The sequence below is a fragment of the Bombina bombina genome, chromosome 6, assembly GCF_027579735.1.
Source record: "Bombina bombina isolate aBomBom1 chromosome 6, aBomBom1.pri, whole genome shotgun sequence".
Taxonomy (NCBI): domain Eukaryota; kingdom Metazoa; phylum Chordata; class Amphibia; order Anura; family Bombinatoridae; genus Bombina; species Bombina bombina.
In genome coordinates, this window is record NC_069504.1 from 1,047,065,253 (window position 1) to 1,047,087,500 (window position 22,248).

The 22,248-nt window shown below is 39.8% G+C and overlaps 1 protein-coding gene across 1 annotated transcript in view; it reads left to right on the plus strand.

The window, feature by feature from the left end:
- The window catches only part of IQSEC3 (IQ motif and Sec7 domain ArfGEF 3), a 374,477-nt gene that overhangs the window by 181,428 nt on the left and 170,801 nt on the right, over positions 1-22,248 (plus strand). Inside the window, exon 3 of the mRNA XM_053718818.1 lies at positions 6,474-6,705. Coding sequence (XP_053574793.1) covers positions 6,474-6,705 — 232 coding nt within the window. The remainder of the gene's footprint in view (positions 1-6,473; positions 6,706-22,248) is intronic.

The window sequence follows — 22,248 nt, forward strand, 5'->3', positions numbered from 1 at the left end:
TCATATTGCAAGTTGAAAGTATAAATATATATATATATATATAGCAAAAAATACTTAAGATATATATATAGAAATATCTGTTTAAGAATAAATAGAACACTTTTCTACTTTGTAAATAGCATTGCAATGTAAGCTATCCATAACTACTTTCGGGTTAGTGCAATTTATCTAATGTGGTGTCGGGTTAGCACTCGAGTGATAAGTGTATTTTTGCAGTTTGCACACTCGATTGAAATCTATTGGGAGAAGTTAGCACGGTCACGATATCCGAAGTCCTTCAGTTAGCATGCGTCGGCTTTCGCTTGTGCGCAAACATTTTACTTTTAAGATAATATGGGAAATCAGAAAAAAAGATGTTCCCATAGGGGGCACATCCCTACTGATAAAAAATCCTAAGACAAAATATATCAGTACATGTGACAGACAATACACATCAATACCAAAAAAGCCATAGCATCATGTCAGACGTATGAGAAAAACAACAAAAAAAGTCCTTATAATCCAACAAGCTGGCAGCCATCTGTCAAAAGGATGGTCAGTCCTGGTGGTAGTAGATCTGAAGAAAAGAGAAACACAGAGGCGCCAATATGGCCTAGTAACGTTTGTACAAGGATTATTCGAAGTAGTGCATACAAGTACTCACAAAGGTGAAACACTCAATGGTGCAGATGAAGCAGACTGGATCAATAGCAGTGGCCAAGCTCACTGTGCGCCAACAATCCAGGCACCCGAAAAAATGGTCAGCAGCCAAAGAGGTCAGACCTGTCAGTGACAAAACACAGCTACCATAGCCTAGTACAGTGGGGACAGTGGTACAATATCGCTTACTGATTGTACTTACAAGATGTAGCGCACCTCCAGGTGCAGTAACAGCAGGCTGGGACCTCTCAGTCACCCAGTGGACTTTACTCAGGCTTTGACAGTGATCCTCTCGGAACCAAATAATATAAAAGTCCCAGAAAGCATTTTACTTTTCACTTGTAATACGCTTGCATTAAAAGTTTACTTCTGGTGGTGTTTAAAAATTAACGCACCACTTATAATCTGGCCCTCTATAAAGTAGCCCTTGTGTAGTTTTCATACAGATTGCTAGGGGAAGTTTGGGACTCATTTTGATTAACTTGAGCCACTGTGTTTACTGTGTGGTAATTTCCTGTCTGCATCTTCTTTCTCAGTATGAGTGTTATTTTCTAATTGGTGAATTAGTAAGAGTGCTCTTTTTTTATTTATTTAGTAAAATTTACCATTCTTGAATCCTGTTAGAGATCTTATACTTCTGATTGATTTTATTAGATAATCTTGCAAATGGTGAGCTTTTAAAAATCGTTTCTTGGTATCTGTGTATTTTTATGCTATATGCTGGGTCCATTTGTGTATATACAGTAAATCAAATTAAGGTTGTTGTACACTTTGTATTAATTTGCATATACACCTATGGTATATACTGCCCTGTGCACTTGGTCCTTTTTATGTATATGCCAGTATATATGTGCAGTATGTTGTCTACTCCTGTCCTGTATCTACATAGATCCTTGTACACGGTGCTACTTTATGTAGAGTATGTATCTCACTGCTGTATTCCCTTTGTTAATATGTCTTTCTATACTACACGACTGTAATAGCTAAATTCTTTTAATCCGTCTCTTCAATTCCCTCATTTCCACAGTAAAAATGTCTACATTTTCACCTCACTGCTCTGTCAGCAAATCCTTCCAATGCTTTGCGCCCCAAGGCATGCAAAACCAAGGGCTTCAGAACTGGAGTGTAACTTCCCACCCCAACTGTCCTGCGGCACATGGATGTTATGCTAATGAAACATGCCATCTTCTCTACAGGGCACAGGAGCTAAAGATTGCTCGTTGTGTAGGACTTTGTTAAAATCTTTCATTACTAGACTTGCAGCCTTGTTAACCTATTAAGTGTTTTCAGACTGTTTTCTTTCTTTGTATCAGTTTATCTACCTTACAACTATGGCCCTCATTTATCAAGTTGAGTATGCAGCTCTCGGGGCCGATTGCTTCAGGTATTTCGCAATCCTGGGTGAACACTGTCCATCCGGCAGATGATGAATGGTTGCCCATGTGTCTAACTATGTAATAATCTGCCATGTATTACACTATTTTCATTTTATGTAAACTCTTCCTGCTTCTGTGTGTGTGTATACTATGAGAAAAATGATGAACCTGTGAATGGCCCTATTGAGTACAGTCACGCTCATGCAAGCCAGCATCACAATTTAAGAGTCAATGGTCTAAAATAACCTCTCCGGTGGTGGCTAAAAATTACACCGGACTGATATGACCCGAGTTATTTGCAGTTGAGATACCAGGGCGGCAGCATTGCATGAACGTCTGCTTGTGCAATAGTAAATACAGCAGCAATACTTCCCACTCCTTGTGATCTCAGGTGGACGGGATCCGTGCATGCACACAAACGCAAGCATTGCACTATCAAGTGACATTTTTATTGGATAAGCAGGACACTTTTAACTAGACAAGCTTTCTAGAGTTTCCTTTCTTCCTTTTGCCACTTGAATCACTGGACCAGCACAGCATAGTCCAATCAATATGTGCACCTCATATTTTCTGCTGCACACTGTAGTGCTATTAATATATCACATTACCTTATTCAGTTGTACTGTTAATCTCTTCATACTGCTCTTTATTATGGTGTTATATGTATAACACTGGTGTATCTCATATACAGATCAAGCATTTGCTTTATTCATAATTATTCCTTTCTTGTTATCTTGGCTCCTTAGGCACGTAAGTGATTGGTGCTGAAGGGATGTCCAGACTGGGAGGTTAATATACAAATTTCTTTGTATTAATAATGACACATTTGGCATCCTCTGGTGGTTTGGAAGCTGCCTGAAGTCTTCTTGTGTGATTTCACGCTCTGTCCTGTATTTGATTGGTGGCACTGATGCATGTCTGACCCTTTTGACTTTCCATTTGCTGCTTGAGGCTGCGTTAAGCTGCCTCACACATTAACTTCAGAATCAAAGTTAACTTTATTCAGTTGCTTGGAGATCCAGCAGTATTTATCAGTGTATTGTTAAGACCCAGATGGCAGATATATTAAATATAAAATATTCAGGCTCATCTCCCTACATGGAGGACATGGAACATATTTAATCAGCTTATCCAAGTCACTGACTTGTCTGAAAATGTTCAGTCATTTCATTTTAACATTGTACTGTTGAGAAAAGCCAGGACTGCATCATTCTACACAACTGCAAAAGTAAATATGGTTACTAAAATGTTATAATTTTGTATTAAATAGAAATTTTGGAGCATAATTTACACAATGTCATCAAATTACTTTATTATAACACTAGTAAAATACATATTCACAATTTCAGTTTAATGTTTATGTACTACTCTCCTTTAAACAATATTTATTAGGTTTAAAGGGATATTAAACACATTTTTATATTTATATAATGTATATTAGTAATAATCACTAAAAATGTGATAGCAAAATGTATGTTTTAAAATGATTAAAATCTGTAATATTGTTAGCTGTAAATGCTTTGTTTTAAATTTTAGGGACATCCCCCTTGGTATATTAGTATATTTATGTTGTTTTCTGCTTTGGGCAACTAGGAAAAAGTAAACATAAGCTTTAACAATGATCAAGCAATCAGAGTGTAGAATGTTGTAAGGTCAGGATTCTGAAGTATTGCAGCATGCACTACAACCTACCAAGGGCAGTAAACTCCATAGTTTGTTTTTACATTTTTAGTTAAATATTTGATAGGAAATACAATTCCAGTTCTTCAGGTGCTCTATGCCCTACACTAGTTAGACATTATGCAGTTTTCTATTTTAAGACTTCACATAGACAAGCAAACACTTGGTCAATTATAGACATAGGTAATATGTGTTAACAAGCAAGCTTTCTGTGCAAAGTATCTTTAATAAGGATTCCCTTTGTTTCTTCAATATATCAATACCACATGGCTATGAGTGCTCAAGCTCTATGAGTGCATGTAAAACTTAACAACTTTTTGCTTTCTCAATCTAGGCTTAGATGTCAGTTTATAATTTTCACTATCACAGCCACATGACAACTGTAGTACCAAGAGATACTTTACTCAAAGGGACATGAACAACATTTGTAGTCCTGTATTAAGTTAAACATGCCAGTGGAATGTGAAACCATTGTGAATATATTAACACCTTGTATGCTGCAGTTGTTTTTCAGTGACCAATCTCCCCACTCTCACTTTCCTTATTTAGATAAAGAAATCCTGAATTGTTACTAGAAAACACATATCAAAATTTGCATATTTTACAATACCCTTTTAAAGTGAAGGTCAATTTAGATGAATTGGTGCCCGGTTTTTAATAAACCTATTAAAAACAAGGGCACTTTAATTAATCAAAATTGACATTTCACTCACTTTCTTCAAATACTTACCTTTTAATCCACTGCAGCACTTCCTCCGCCCGTCGCAATCCCTCTTCGCGGGTCTAAAATGACGAATCCGGCTTCTTCCAACTCACGGTGTTGCCTCAGGCCATGATTCCCCCGGGGGGGAAGCCGTGATTGGAGGAAGCCGGATTCAGCATTTATGACGTATGAAGAAGCTTCCGATGGCCAGGGGAATCGCTGGAGCGGCTGTGAAGATTAAAAGGTAAGTATTTGAAGAAAACGAGTGAAATATCAATTTCGATTAATTAAAGTGCCCTTGTTTTTAATAGGATCATTAAAAACCAGGCACTAATTCATCTGAATTGACCTTCACTTTAAATATCTCTTGTTATTGCCTCTGATGAAGCCAAATAGGGACAGAACTTAACACAATGCTCAAGAAATTACTGGCTTGTGAAGTATGGAGAAATACCTTTTAATTATTCCATGATTTGTAAAACCAACAATATTCAGACATAAATTACAGGAAAAGGGACAAATTAAATCATGAAAGAATACTGCAAAGTTGTTTTTTTATTATTAATTATTATTATTATTATAGTGCAATAACAAATTGTTTCATACCTGTAGATTGTAAGCTCTTTGTAGCTGGACCCTCCTCCCCCTGTATTGATTTGTATTTAGCCTGTGTAATGTATCTGTGTTTATTTTGTATCATGATTCAGTGCCTATGTATGTACCCCTACTCATTTACGCAGGGCAACAGAATGTGATGATGCTTTACAAATAAATGTTAATAGCACATTTTTTTAGAATACACCACAACCAAATATAAGGTTATTACCGTTGCTGTGTTGACCACCTGCCATACTGAGGGATACAAAACCTAATGTTTTAAAGAGCCTTTCTTTTTTTAATGTTTATATAAATTGTGTATGTAAAGGGAGTTTAATAAGTGAGACTTTTATAGCTATAAAATAAAACATGATACTTGTACATACAATAGTAATATCAAATATATGCATAATGAAACACAAGCCCTTGAGGTTTATAGGTGTATGAGACAGAAATTATTGGGATTGACAGGTGGATGGTTGATAGGTGCATTATGTTGTGAAGTAAGAGACTGCTGGAAGGTTCTTAAGTTGGGGTGTGGCTGTTTTTTATGGTGGTAAGTTTCTCTGATGAGGTGAGTCTTTAAAAAAATACTTGAAGGTTGGAGTTAAACTTTCCAAGCCGAGCTCCATGGTTGAAACACAGGAGAAAATGTAGAAATGTGTGAGGAAGCATGTAGTGGTAAAACAGAATAGACCATCATGGGATCAAATAAGGTGGTTGAGGGAGTATGTAGGAATTATTGTAAAACGTAGTTTGAAAGTGAGGTTTGTAAGGGCTTTCTACATGCATGCTAGGATTCGAAATTGGTTTCTGTAACACAAAAAAGAGTCTATAAAATTATTAGCAGAGCTATGAGATGTGTAATGAGTCTGGCAGAGAAGAGAAGTGAAGACAAAAGCAATGAGGTTGGGGTTACAGTTGTCAAGGTGAAAAAACGAACATTGTTGATGTCTTTAATGAAGAAGGGAAGTTGCATAAAGCAAGACAATTTTGCAGAGCTGTGGTTGTAACAGTTAAGTTATCCACTGTAAGTGAGGTCTCTGGTGTTGGATGAGTAGTAGGGAAGGTTCAGATAAAGATCATACCCCTCAAAATCAGCTTAAATTAGATGCACGGTCAAATGGTTTTGTCAAGAAATTGTCAACAATACCTTTTGACTACTATATTTAATAAGTAGGCTTCCTAAAGAATAAAGTTACATGCTGTACCTTAATTAGGTGGTATGGTTAGAGGCAAGTGAATGTCACCTTTAGAACTTGGGAGCCACACAAACAGCTTCTTGCAGAATTGTGACTATGATTTCTATGGTAATCACGTGTTATTTAGAGTAATGTTGCACCCCATTTTTGAAAGACGGGTCTTGTTCCCTTTAGAGTTTCTAAAGCATGTGCTATTAAATAAAAACGAATAGTGTTCAAATTTAAATAATATACATTCTTGCATTCAAATTATAAACATAAATCTTTGTTCTGCAGTGAGGACTCTGACAGTAAAAAGATGTTGTGCGCAGCATGGGATGTCCAGGATCATGACAGGCAGATGGAAATGAATATTCAGCCTATGGGAGAGGAAGAGCTATTGAGCAAAGCCAGCCTACACCACACAGGGTCTCCAATGAGAATGCAAAGAGGGAAGACAACAGCCACCTGCTCCCATGGGACCAACAGCTCAGATTATGAACTGTCATTGGACCTCAAGAATAAACAGGTATTAGTCTCCTATTTGTGTGGCAGTAGACATAGTAATGACACGGTAAAGATACTACACTGCAAGGTTACTTAGTAAAAAGCTATAAGAGGGGTGATTGTCTAGGAAACATACTATGAAAAAAAGAACATGATCATTTTGGGAATAAGGAAGTCTCTTAGTAAAAGCACGATAAAATTGACAGCTTTTGTTAATTTGGAAGCAGGGGTTTATTAGGTGTTGATTGTGTGGGAGAGGTGCCATTTTTTACAGTGTGGGGATTAATGAAATTGGGAGCAAATTGCATTGGTGTCATTATTTTGAATTATTTAATGGCGGGGTTAGTATGGTAGGGTTAATTGAGGAGAGGCCTGTTTTACAACAGCAATCATTTGCAGGAGGTGGCATGTAAAAGACAAAAAATACTCCCCAAATGTAAGCATTACACTGGTACGAAATTTATACTGACAACTTTGTTACTGCACTTGTGATGCTGGCATTCAAATCTAATACCACCTTGACTGGCATGCTAGATTGTCTTTTGTACACCCTATAAACGCCTAGATTACAAGTGGAGTGTAAAATTTGTAGCATTATGGTGCCCTTACATTGATAGAGCTCAGTCCATAGCGGTTACATTTTTACTTGTATTATAAGCACACAGTAAAACCTTAGCGCTTGCTGTATATCACTGGAGCACTAACCTGAAGGTGCACTAAGCTGATGCTGTGCTAAATTCAAAGAAAAATAATGGAGTTTAAAGTTTTAACCTATGCTTTTAAATCTATCTATCTGTGTTAAAACTGAAGGGCTCAAAGGTGTATGTGTGTGTGTGTGTGTGTATATATATATATTTCTCTTGTTAAGTGTATCCAGTCCACGGATCATACATTACTTGTGGGATATTCTCCTTCGCAACAGGAAGTTGCAAGAAGATCACCCACAGCAGAGCTGCTATATAGCTCCTCCCCCAGCTGTCATATCCAGTCATTCTCTTGCAAGCCTCAACCAAGATGGAGGTCGTAAGAGGAGTGTGGTGTTTTATACTTAGTTTATTCTTCAATCAAAAGTTTGTTATTTTTAAATGGTGCCGGAGTGTACTGTTTATCTCAGGCAGTATTTAGAAGAAGAATCTGCCTGCGTTTTCTATGATCTTAGCAGAAGTAACTAAGATCCATGGCTGTTCTCACATATTCTGAGGAGTGAGGTAACTTCAGAGAGGGAATGGCGTGCAGGTTTTCCTGCAATAAGGTATGTGCAGTTAAAATATTTTTCTAGGGATGGAATTTGCTAGAAAATGCTGCTGATACCGAACTAATGTAAGTAAAGCCTTAAATGCAGTGAGAGCGACTGGTATCAGGCTTATTAATAGAGATACATACTCTTATAAAAATGTAATATAAAACGTTTGCTGGCATGTTTAATCGTTTTTATATGTATTTGGTGATAAAACTTATTGGGGCCTAGTTTTTTTCCACATGGCTGGCTTGAATTTTGCCTAGAAACAGTTTCCTTAGGCTTTCCACTGTTGTAATATGAGTGGGAGGGGCCTATTTTGCCGTTTTTTTGCACAGCAAAAATTACAGACACAGACATCCAGCTTCTTCCTGCATGATCCAGGACTTGTTTACAGAGAGCGGGGATTACCAATGGCACTACTAATGTTTGAGAGACCTGTCACGTTTAATATCTAACTGGCTGATATGGCCTTGTATTATGGTAGCCAAATATTGGGCTGAGTGTGGGTGCTAAGTGTAAATTCTAGATTACTGGTACTGGAAGAAAAAAAGTTTACACTTGATTAGCACTCCCAGGTCGCTTAGGAATAGTAAGATTTTATTCTTTAAATCAGGTGATCCCGTGATGGAATGTGGGGAAGCAAATACTAAACTAAATTTAAAATATAACTTTTATTGGGGTATACAAATAAAAATAGGAAAAATAGAATTAAAAATTGCTCTTGAGCTCCGACTATAGTCAAAATAAATCAATGCAGCGGTATAGAATGTATAGAGATGCCACCAGGGACAGTCAAAGGTTGAATATCTATCAAGTGGATAGCCTGCTTCTTCAACTGACTCAAAAAATAAAGTGTGTGTGTCAGATTATTGGTCACAGGGTCAGTGCAGGTCTATAGCAATCTGTGTCTCAGGTGACTGGTATTTCATGCAAGACCAATCAGGCTTAGTAAAAAATGCGCCTGAATATATAAAGTAAAAAGTATCCAGTTATGTGGGTAAATAGATTTACCAGGTGTCTATATAGTTATACTGAGTTCTATTTGAACAATAGTGTCAACTTTATTAGTTAAATGGATTACCCAGGTACCAGTACATTCAATGGTATCTAATAATAAAAGTAGTATAAACCCAGGTTGAATTGTGATTCACCTAGTACTGTAATGTACACACAGTTATTTTCAACAATCGTTGAGAAGATTGTTGATATATTCGTTTACTTATATTAAATTAAACAACCATTGTGATGATTGGTATTATATACCATGAGATGACATAAATTGGGTTGCTCATAGGGTTGCCAATAAGTTTGCAAAATAACTGTGTGCTTTAAGTCAGAGTTACTGACTAACATAGCTTAAATGGCAACCTGAGTACTGCGCAACCTGAGTACTGTGTTTGTATGCCTACTCTTATATCCTCACAGTGATTTGCTTAAGCCCCAATTGTGAAGTATATTAAATATTAATTTTCTTTTATTGAGTTCAACAACAATGGGGATTATTACTATGTCCGTTGTACTTGTGTTAGATATACGTAGGTTGCATTTAAAATGCTAAGATTATAAATTGGGTAATCACTATAGAATTCGTAGGACCTCCACTTGAGTAGCAGGTTTATAGAGCCCTCATTCCAAATATAAAAGTTGTAACTTGCACATTGGTGTTGAGTGCCTACTTTGGAATGAGTTTCTGGGTAATGATTTGATACATGGGATGCTACAGAAGTAGTCACAATGTATCAAATGTGGTTGTAAACAATGTAGACAGTTGCAATCTTTTAAGCCTGTGTCTACCTCAGTTTAAATAGAACTGAGTATTGATGCTGTTGCTGATAACGCTATATGCGACAGTGTATAAGCAAATCAATATCTACACCATGGGTGTTAATTTCTATATAAGAAGTCACATAAATAAATAAACTGGATTATGAATCCCAGTATAATATGAAACACCTTGTGGTGTTTTGTAATACGTGTGGCTTAGAATTGTGTTTGCTCAGTGTTTAAATAGCTGTTGTAATTAAGTATTATAACACTGCACGCGCGACTATCTTTGGCTAACTGCCTTATCGTAGTAATACCAGCACTTGTGTATACTATAACACCGGTCAGTAAATTGGACCCATTAGGATACCTGAAGTTGTATTATAAATCTTTATTGGCAACACCCCCCCTTTGGGATTCAGTGTTATAATTATTTGTACTTTATTCAGGAAAGTTTGGATGCGGTTAAATTTAAACTTTATCAAAAAATATATTGAATGCGGTTACCACAGTTGAGCAATTACCAGCCAGGGTATATATGTTACACTTGCCTTTATGTTTACTCCCAGTGTAGGGTTAAAATTGATACCACCAGGTTAAAATTGCAGATCGATTAGCCGTGAGTCTTAGGCAGCTACAAGTCCTGGTGTGGAATTAATAGTAATGGTACCGGGTTATTAAGGGTAATACTACCAGGTTATAATTACATATCAGGCATTCATAAGTTTTAGGCAGCTGCAAATCCCAGTATGAGGTTAAACGTAACACCACTGGGTTATTAAGAATAATATCACCGGGTTATAAATGCTTGTCAGCAAGCCGTCAGTTTTAGGCAGTTGCACACTGTCTTAGATGTGTCATACTAATAAACCCGCAGCATAGTTGCATTTAACATATGCCGCTCCAATTTGTGTGTTTTGGCTTGCTGAGTTTGTGCTTAGTCATACAATATTAGATACCGTTACCTCATTTGCACAACTGTTAAACAAAATATATGTGCAGTACTGGTACTTATGTTTACTTGTGTATTGGGGTAAACGGTAATAGTAACAGATTATTTTAGCGTGCTAAAGAGCCCACCAGATACTAAATCTGGTGGGCTCTTTAGCACGCTAAAATAATCTGTTCAAAGTCGTTTTTGAGGGAGGTAAAAAGCCACAGTAGGGCTGTGGCAGTTGTTATGACTGTTTGAAAAAACGTTTTTGTCATTTATTATTCCGTTTTTGGTATTAAGGGGTTAATCATCCATTTGCAAGTGGGTGCAATGCTCTGCTAACTTGTTACATACACTGTAAAAAATTTGTTAATGTAACTGCCTTTTTTCACTGTTATTTCAAATTTTGACAAAATTTGTGTTTCTTAAAGGTGCAGTAACGTTTTTTATATTGCTTGTAAACTTATTTAAAGTGTTTTCCAAGCTTGCTAGTCTCATTGCTAGTCTGTTTAAACATGTCTGACACAGAGGAAACTACTTGTTCATTATGTTTGAAAGCCATGGTGGAGCCCCATAGGAGAATGTGTACTAAATGTATTGATTTCACCTTAAACAGTAAAGATCAGTCTTTAAATGTAAAAGAAATATCACCAGAAGATTCTGACGAGGGGGAAGTTATGCCGACTAACTCTCCCCACGTGTCAGACCCTTCGCCTCCCGCTCAGGGGATGCACGCTAATATGGCGCCAATTACATCAGGGACGCCCGTAGCGATTACCTTGCAGGGCATGGCTGCAATCATGAATAATACCCTGTCAGAGGTATTATCCAGGTTGCCTGAATTAAGAGGCAAGCGCGATTGCTCTGGGGTTAGGAGAAATACAGAGCGCGCAGATGCTGTAAGGGCCATGTCTGATACTGCTTCACAATATGCAGATCATGAGGATGGAGAGCTTCAGTCTGTGGGTGACATCTCTGATTCGGGGAAACCTGATTCAGAGATTTCTAATTTTAAATTTAAGCTTGAGAACCTCCGTGTGTTGCTTGGGGAGGTATTAGCTGCTCTGAATGACTGTAACACAGTTGCAGTACCAGAGAAATTGTGTAGGCTGGATAAATACTATGCGGTGCCGGTGTGTACTGATGTTTTCTCCTACATTGGTGTGTCCGGTCCACGGCTTCATCCTTACTTGTGGGATATTCTCATTCCCTACAGGAAATGGCAAAGAGAGCACACAGCAAAAGCTGTCCATATAGCCCCCCCTCTGGCTCCGCCCCCCAGTCATCTCTTTGCCGCTCTGAACAAGTAGCATCTCCACGGGGATGGTAAAGAGTATGTGGTGTTAGTTGTAGTTTTATTTCTTCTATCAAGAGTTTGTTATTTTAAAATAGTGCCGGTTTGTACTATTTACTCTACAACAGAAAGTGATGAAGAGTATGATTTTAGCACCAGTAACTAAAATCCATGGCTGTTCCCACGCAGGACTGTTGAAACCAGAGAACTTCAGTTGGGGGGAACAGTTTGCAGACTTATCTGCTTCAGGTATGACCAGTCTCTTTTCGAACAAGACCTATTAATGCTAGAAGACTGTCAGTTTTCCCTTATGGGATCGGTAAGCCATTTTCTTAGACTCAGTAACAGAATTAAGGCTTATAAATTGGGCTTTATGCTGGTTGACACTATTGTGGGCTAAATCGATTTGTTTTTATCATATTTATATGACATTTGGAGTGTTTTGTGAACTTTGACACACTTTTGGGAACGTTTATTTGCGCCTGGCAGTTGTTTAGACGCCTAATCTAGTCAGAAAGGCCCCTTCACTCTGGTATGCAGAGGGAGGAGGCCTCATTTTTGCGCCTCAGTTGCGCAGTTACTTTCTATAGGCAGTGCATGCAGCTTCACGTGAGAGGGTCCTGTAGCTGAGAAAAGGACTCAGGAAGGCTTATTTCTGTGGTGAATAACCCCTAAGGAAGGTAAAAGCCGCAGCAAAGTCTGTGGCAGGGACTGTAGTGTGTTTAAACCGGTAAATTGAACTATTAGCTCCGGTTTGCTCATTTAAGGGTTTAGAGACTTGAAATTTGGTGTGCAATACTTTCAAAGCATTAAGACACTGGGGTGTAAATTTCATAAAGATCGGATATTTCTTTGATAGTTTTTCGAACATTCAGAAATAAAGTGTGCGCTTTTTATTATTTAAAGAGACAGTAATGGTTTTGTTTAATATTGTTTTTTTTGCATTAATAGCCTGCCTAAATCTGTCTAACATGTCTGTACCTTCAGATAGCATATGTTCTGTGTGTATGGAAGCCAAGGTGGTTCCCCCTTTAAATGTATGTGCAAATTGTGCCATGGCGTCCAAACAAAGTAAGGACAGTACTGTCACATTTAATAAGGTTGCCCAAGATAATTCTTCAAATGAAGGTAGTGGGGATAGTTCATCATCCTCTCCTTCTGTGTCAACACCAGTTTTGCCCGCGCAGGCGATACCTAGTACATCTAGCGCGCCAATGCTTGTTACTATGCAGCAATTAACAGCAGTAATGGATAATTCTATAGCAGCTCTTTTATCCAAACTGCCAGCATTTCCCAGAAAGCGTGATTGCTCAGTTTTAAATACAGAGGATGAGCAAGTAGGCACTGACGATAATTTATCTGTTATACCCTCACATCAATCTGAGTTGGCAGTGAGGGAGGGTCTGTCTGAGGGAGAAATTTCTGATTCAGGAAAAATTTCTCAGCAGGCAGAACCTGATATCGTGGCATTTAAATTTAAGCTAGAACATCTCCGCGCCCTGCTTAAGGAGGTGCTAGCTACTCTTGATGATTGTGATTCTTTGGTGATTCCAGAGAAGTTGTGCAAAATGGACAAATTTTTAGAGGTCCCAGTGCACGCTGATGCTTTTCCGATACCCAAGAGGGTGGCGGACATAGTGACTAAGGAGTGGGAGAAGCCAGGTGTACCTTTTGTTCCACCTCCTATATTTAAGAAAATGTTCCCCATTGTCGACCCCAGAAGGGACGCATGGCAAACGGTCCCTAAGGTAGAGGGGGCAGTTTCAACGTTAGCCAAGCGCACAACTATTCCTATAGAGGACAGTTGCGCTTTCAAAGATCCTATGGATAAAAAATTGGAAGGATTGCTTAAAAAGATTTTTGTTCAGCAAGATTTCCTTCTTCAACCAATTTCGTGCATTATTCCTGTCACCACGGCGGCGTCTTTTTGGTTCGAGGAACTAGAAAATTCGCTCCAAAAGGAGACTCCATATGATGAAGTCATGGACAGAATTCACGCACTAAAGTTGGCTAATTCCTTTATTTTGGATGCCGCTTTTCAATTGGCAAAATTAGCGAAAAATTCAGGTTTTGCAATAGTGGCGCGCAGGGCGCTTTGGCTAAAATCTTGGTCGGCGGATGTGTCGTCCAAAACAAAATTGCTTAATATTCCTTTCAAAGGTAAGACCCTTTTCAGGCCAGAATTGAAGGAGATTATTTCAGACATCACTGGGGGAAAGGGCCATGCCCTCCCACAGGATAGGCCTTTAAAGGCTAAGAACAAATCTAATTTTCGTTCCTTTCGCAATTTCAGGAACGGACCGGCTTCTAACTCTAGACAAGAGGGTAACGCTTCCCAGCCTAAACCAGCATGGAGACCATTGCAGGGCTGGAACAAGGGTAAACAGGCCAAGAAGCCTGCTGCTGCTACCAAGACAGCATGAAGGGGTAGCCCCCAATCCGGGACCGGATCTAGTAGGGGGCAGACTTTCTCTCTTTGCTCAGGCTTGGGCAAGAGATGTTCCGGATCCCTGGGCACTAGAAATAGTCTCTCAGGGGTATCTTCTAGAGTTCAAGGAACTTCCTCCAAGGGGAAGGTTCCACATGTCTCGCTTATCTTCAGACCAGATAAAGAGACAGGCATTCTTAAATTGCGTAGGAGACCTATTAAAGATGGGAGTGATACACCCAATTCTAACAGCGGAACAAGGTCTGGGTTTCTACTCAAACCTGTTTGTAGTTCCCAAAAAAGAGGGAACTTTCAGGCCAATTCTGGATTTAAAAATTCTAAACAAATTCCTCAGAGTTCCATCATTCAAAATGGAAACCATTCGGACGATTTTACCAACAATCCAGGAGGGTCAATATATGACTACCGTGGACTTAAAGGATGCGTACCTGCATATTCCTATCCACAAAGATCATCATCAGTTCCTGAGGTTCGCCTTTCTGGACAAACATTACCAGTTTGTGGCTCTTCCATTCGGTTTAGCCACTGCTCCAAGAATTTTCACAAAGGTGCTAGGGTCCCTTCTAGCGGTCCTAAGGCCGAGGGCATTGCTGTAGCACCTTACCTAGACGACATTCTAATCCAAGCGTCGTCCCTTTCCAAAGCAAGGGCTCATGCAGACATTGTTTTAGCCTTTCTCAGGTCTCACGGATGGAAGGTGAACATAGAAAAGAGTTCCCTGTCTCCGTCCACAAGCGTTCCCTTTCTGGGAACAATAATAGATTCTGTGGAAATGAAGATTTTTCTTACAGAGGTCAGAAAGTTAAAGCTTCTAAACGCTTGTCGAGTTCTTCAATCTATTCCTCAGCCTTCCATAGCTCAGTGCATGGAGGTAATAGGACTAATGGTTGCAGCAATGGACGTGGTTCCTTTTGCTTGAATTCATTTAAGTCCTTTGCAACTGTGCATGCTCAAACAGTGGAATGGGGATTATGCAGACTTGTCTCCCCAGATTCAAGTAGACCAGGTAACCAGAGACTCACTCCTCTGGTGGTTGACTCAGGATCACCTGTCTCAGGGAATGAGTTTCCGCAGACCAGAGTGGGTCATTGTCACGACCGACGCCAGTCTCTTAGGCTGGGGCGCGGTCTGGGACTCCCTGAAAGCTCAGGGTCTATGGTCTCGGGAAGAGTCTCTTCTCCCGATAAACATTTTGGAACTGAGAGCGATATTCAATGCGCTCCTGGCTTGGCCTCAACTAGCGAAGGCCAGATTCATAAGATTTCAGTCGGACAACATAACGACTGTAGCTTACATCAATCATCAGGGGGGAACAAAGAGTTCCTTGGCGATGAGAGAGGTATCCAAGATCATCAAATGGGCGGAGGATCACTCCTGCCATCTATCTGCAATTCACATCCCAGGAGTAGACAACTGGGAGGCGGATTATTTGAGTCGTGAGACTTTCCATCCGGGGGAGTGGGAACTTCATCCGGAGGTCTTTGCCCAGTTAACTCGACTATGGGGCATTCCAGATATGGATCTGATGGCGTCTCGTCAGAACTCCAAGGTTCCTCGCTACGGGTCCTGATCCAGGGATCCCAAGGCGACACTAGTGGATGCATTGGTGGCGCCTTGGTCGTTCAATCTAGCTTATGTGTTTCCACCGTTCCCTCTCCTTCCCAGGCTTGTAGCCAGGATCAAACAGGAGAAGGCCTCGGAGATTCTAATAGCTCCTGCATGGCCACGCAGGACTTGGTATGCAGACCTGGTGAATATGTCATCGGCTCCACCATGGAAGCTACCTTTGAGGCAGGATCTTCTAGTACAAGGTCCATTCGAACATCCAAATCTAGTCTTTCTGAAACTGACTGCTTGGAAATTGAACGCTTGATTTTATCTAAGCGTGGGTTTTCAGATTCGGTTATAGATACTCTGGTTCAAGCCAGAAAACCTGTGACTAGGAAAATTTACCAGAAGATATGGAAAAAATATATCTGTTGGTGCGAATCCAAGGGATACTCTTGGAGTAAAATTAAAATTCCTAGGATACTTTCCTTTCTCCAAGAGGGTTTGGATAAAGGTTTGTCAGCTAGTTCTCTAAAAGGACAGATATCTGCTCTGTCTGTTTTGTTGCACAAACGGCCAGATGTACAGGCGTTTGTACAGGCGTTAGTCAGAATCAAGCCTGTCTACAGACCTATGACTCCTCCATGGAGCCTAAACTTAGTTCTTTCAGTTCTTCAAGGGGTTCCGTTTGAACCTTTACATTCCATAGATATTAAGTTACTATCTTGGAAAGTTCTGTTTTTGGTTGCTATTTCTTCTGCTAGAAGAGTTTCTGAATTATCTGCTTTGCAGTGTACTTCTCCCTATCTGGTATTCCATACAGATAAGGTGGTTTTACGTACTAAGCCTGGTTTTCTTCCAAAAGTGGTTTCCAACAGGAATATTAACCAGGAAATAGTTGTTCCTTCTCTGTGTCCGAATCCAGTTTCGAAGAAGGAACGTTTGTTACATAACCTAGATGTGGTTCGTGCTTTAAAATTCTATTTAGAAGCAACAAAAGATTTCAGACAGACATCATCCTTGACATCATCCTTGTATTCTGGTAAGAGGAGAGGGCAGAAAGCTACTGCTACTTCTCTTTCTTTTTGGCTGAAAAGCATCATCCGATTGGCTTATGAGACTGCCAGACGGCAGCCTCCTGAACGAATTACAGCTCACTCTACTAGAGCTGTGGCTTCCACATGGGCCTTCAAGAATGAGGCTTCTGTTGAACAGATCTGTAAGGCAGCGACTTGGTCTTCTCTGCATACTTTTGCCAAATTTTACAAATTCGATACTTATGCTTCTTCGGAGGCTGTTTTTGGGAGAAAGATTTTGCAAGCTGTGGTGCCTTCCGTTTAGGTTACCTGACTTGTTCCCTCCCTTCATCCGTGTCCTAAAGCTTTGGTATTGGTTCCCACAAGTAAGGATGAAGCCGTGGACCGGACACACCAATGTAGGAGAAAACAGAATTTATGTTTACCTGATAAATTTCTTTCTCCTACGGTGTGTCCGGTCTACGGCCCGCCCTGGCTTTTAGTCAGGTTTAAAATTTTTATTTTCTGTACACTACAGTCACCATGGCACCTTATAGTTTCTCCTTTTTCTCCTAACCGTCGGTCGAATGACTGGGGGGCGGAGCCAGAGGGGGGGCTATATGGACAGCTTTTGCTGTGTGCTCTCTTTGCCATTTCCTGTAGGGAATGAGAATATCCCACAAGTAAGGATGAAGCCGTGGACCGGACACACCGTAGGAGAAAGAAATTTATCAGGTAAACATAAATTCTGTTTTTCCTATATCTAAAAGGCTTACAGAAATTATTAGCAAGGAGTGGGATAGACCGGGTGTGCCTTTTTCCCCACCTCCTATATTTAGAAAAATGTTTCCAATAGACACCACTACACGGGACTTATGGCAGACGTTCCCTAAGGTGGAGGGAGCAGTTTCTACTTTAGCAAAGCGTACTACTATCCCGGTTGAGGACAGTTGTGCTTTTTCAGATCCAATGGATAAAAAATTGGAGGGTTACCTTAAGAAAATGTTTATTCAACAAGGTTTTATTTTACAGCCCCTTGCATGCATTGCGCCTGTCACGGCCGCGGCGGCATTCTGGTTTGAGGCCCTGGAAGAGGCCATCCATACAGCTCCATTGACTGAAATTATTGACAAGCTTAGAACACTTAAGCTAGCTAACTCATTTGTTTCTGATGCCATTGTTCATTTGACTAAACTAACGGCTAAGAATTCCGGATTCGCCATCCAAGCGCGTAAGGCGCTATGGCTTAAATCCTGGTCAGCTGACGTGACTTCGAAGTCTAAATTACTCAACATTCCTTTCAAGGGGCAGACCTTATTCGGGCCTGGTTTGAAGGAAATTATTGCTGACATTACTGGAGGTAAGGGTCACACCCTTCCTCAGGACAGGGCCAAAGCAAAGGCCAAACAGTCTAATTTTCGTGCCTTTCGAAATTTCAAGGCAGGTGCAGCATCAACTTCCTCCGCTTCAAAACAAGAGGGAACTTTTGCTCAATCTAAGCAGGCCTGGAAACCTAACCAGTCCTGGAACAAAGGCAAGCAGGCCAGAAAGCCTGCTGCTGCCTCTAAGAGAGCATGAAGGAACGGCCCCCTATCCGGCGACGGATCTAGTAGGGGGAAGACTTTCTCTCTTCGCCCAGGCGTGGGCAAGAGATGTTCAGGATCCCTGGGCGTTGGAGATCATATCTCAGGGATATCTTCTGGACTTCAAAGCTTCCTCTCCACAAGGGTGATTTCATCTTTCAAGGCTATCTGCAAATCAGATAAAGAAAGAGGCATTCCTACGCTGTGTGCAAGACCTCCTAGTTATGGGAGTGATCCATCCAGTTCCGCGGACGGAACAAGGACAGGGTTTTTATTCAAATCTGTTTGTGGTTCCCAAAAAAGAGGGAACCTTCAGACCAATTTTGGATCTAAAGATCTTAAACAAATTCCTCCGAGTTCCATCTTTCAAAATGGAAACTATTCGGACCATCCTACCCATGATTCAAGAAGGTCAGTATATGACCACAGTGGACTTAAAGGATGCCTACCTTCACATACCGATTCACAAAGATCATCATCGGTTTCTAAGGTTTGCCTTTCTAGACAGGCATTACCAATTTGTAGCTCTTCCCTTCGGGTTGGCTACAGCCCCGAGAATCTTTACAAAGGTTCTGGGCTCACTTCTGGCGGTTCTAAGACTGCGAGGCATAGCGGTGGCTCCGTATCTAGACGACATCCTGATACAGGCGTCAAGCTTTCAAGTTGCCAAGTCTCATACAGAGGTAGTTCTGGCATTCCTGAGGTCGCACGGGTGGAAAGTGAACGAGGAAAAGAGTTCTCTATCCCCACTCACAAGAGTCTCCTTCTTAGGGACTCTTAGGCCTAGATTTGGAGTTTGGCGGTAGATGGGCTGTTAACGCTCCGCGGGCTTTTTTCTGGCCGCACCATAAATTTAACTCTGGTATCGAGAGTTTAATCAAATGCTGCGTTAGGCTCCAAAAAAGGAGCGTAGAGCATTTTTTCCGCAAATGCAACTCTCGATACCAGAGTTGCTTACGGACGCGGCCGGCCTCAAAAACGTGCTCGTGCACGATCCTCCCATAGGAAACAATGGGGCTGTTTGAGCTGGAAAAAAACCTAACACCTGCAAAAAAGCAGCGTTCAGCTCCTAACGCAGCCCCATTGTTTCCTATGGGGAAACACTTCCTACGTCTGCACCTAACACTCTAACATGTACCCCGAGTCTAAACACCCCTAACCTTACACTTATTAACCCCTAATCTGCCGCCCCCCGCTATCGCTGACACCTGCATATTTTTTTAACCCCTAATCTGCCGCTCCGTACACCGCCGCAATTTACGTTATCCCTATGTACCCCTAATCTGCTGCCCTAACATCGCCGACCCCTATATTATATTTATTAACCCCTAATCTGCCCCCCTCAACGTCGCCGACACCTGCCTACACTTATTAACCCCTAATCTGCCGAGCGGACCTGAGCGCTACTATAATAAAGTTATTAACCCCTAATCCGCCTCACTAACCCTATCATAAATAGTATTAACCCCTAATCTGCCCTCCCTAACATCGCCGACACCTACCTTCAATTATTAACCCCTAATCTTCCGATCGGAGCTCACCGCTATTCTAATAAATGGATTAACCCCTAAAGCTAAGTCTAACCCTAACACTAACACCCCCCTAAGTTAAATATAATTTACATCTAACAAAATAAATTAACTCTTATTAAATAAATGATTCCTATTTAAAGCTAAATACTTACCTGTAAAATAAATCCTAATATAGCTACAATATAAATTATAATTATATTATAGCTATTTTAGGATTAATATTTATTTTACAGGCAACTTTGTAATTATTTTAACCAGGTACAATAGCTATTAAATAGTTAAGAACTATTTAATAGTTACCTAGTTAAAATAATAACAAATTTACCTGTAAAATAAATCCTAACCTAAGATATAATTAAACCTAACACTAGACTATCAATAAAATAATTAAATAAACTACCTACAATTACCTACAATTAACCTAACACTACACTATCAATAAATTAATTAAACACAATTCCTACAAATAAATACAATTAAATAAACTAGCTAAAGTACAAAAAATAAAAAAGAACTAAGTTACAGAAAATAAAAAAATATTTACAAACATAATAAAAATATTACAACAATTTTAAACTAATTACACCTACTCTAAGCCCCCTAATAAAATAACAAAGCCCCCCAAAATAAAAAATTCCCTACCCTATTCTAAATTAAAAAAGTTACAAGCTCTTTTACCTTACCAGCCCTGAACAGGGCCCTTTGCGGGGCATGCCAATAGAATGCGAGCTCAATCTGATTGGCTGATTGGATCAGCCAATCGGATTGAACTTGATTCTGATTGGCTGATTCCATCAGCCAATCAGAAAATTCCTACCTTAATTCCGATTGGCTGATAGAATCCTATCAGCCAATCGGAATTCGAGGGACGCCATCTTGGATGACGTCCCTTAAAGGAACAGTCATTCGTCGTTCAGTCGTCGGTCCGGATGGATGTTCCGCGCTGGAGGTCTTCAGGATCCTGCCGCTTCGCTCCGGATGGAAGACCATAGAAGATGCCGCCTGGATGATGACTTCAATCGGATGGAAGATCCTCTTCTGCCCCGCTTGGATGAAGACTTTGACCGGATCATGGACCTCTTCAGCCCCCGCTTGGGCTTGGATCAGGACATCGGAGGAGCTCTTCAGGACGGATCGGTGAACCTGGTATGGTGAAGACAAGGTAGGAAGATCTTCAGGGGCTTAGTGTTAGGTTTATTTAAGGGGGGTTTGGGTTAGATTAGGGGTATGTGGGTGGTGGGTTGTAATGTTGGGGGGGGGTATTGTATTTATTCTTTTACAGGCAAAAGAGCTGAAATTCTTGGGGCATGCCCCGCAAAGGGCCCTGTTCAGGGCTGGTAAGGTAAAAGAGCTTGTAACTTTTTTAATTTAGAATAGGGTAGGGAATTTTTTATTTTGGGGGGCTTTGTTATTTTATTAGGGGGCTTAGAGTAGGTGTAATTAGTTTAAAATTGTTGTAATATTTTTATTATGTTTGTAAATATTTTTTTATTTTCTGTAACTTAGTTCTTTTTTATTTTTTGTACTTTAGCTAGTTTATTTAATTGTATTTATTTGTAGGAATTGTGTTTAATTAATTTATTGATAGTGTAGTGTTAGGTTAATTGTAGGTAATTGTAGGTAGTTTATTTAATTATTTTATTGATAGGGTAGTGTTAGGTTTAATTATATCTTAGGTTAGGATTTATTTTCCAGGTAAATTTGTTATTATTTTAACTAGGTAACTATTAAATAGTTCTTAACTATTTAATAGCTATTGTACCTGGTTAAAATAATTACAAAGTTGCCTGTAAAATAAATATTAATCCTAAAATAGCTATAATATAATTATAATTTATATTGTAGCTATATTAGGATGTATTTTACAGGTAAGTATTTAGCTTTAAATAGGAATCATTTATTTAATAAGAGTTAATTTATTTCGTTAGATAAAAATTATATTTAACTTAGGGGGGTGTTAGTGTTAGGGTTAGACTTAGCTTTAGGGGTTAATACATTTATTAGAATAGCTGTGAGCTCCGGTCGGCAGATTAGGGGTTAATAATTGAAGTTAGGTGTCGGCGATGTTAGGGAGGGCAGATTAGGGGTTAATACTATTTATGATAGGGTTAGTGAGGCGGGTTAGGGGTTCATAACTTTATTATAGTAGCGCTCAGGTCCGCTCGGCAGATTAGGGGTTAATAAGTGTAGGCAGGTGTCGGCGAC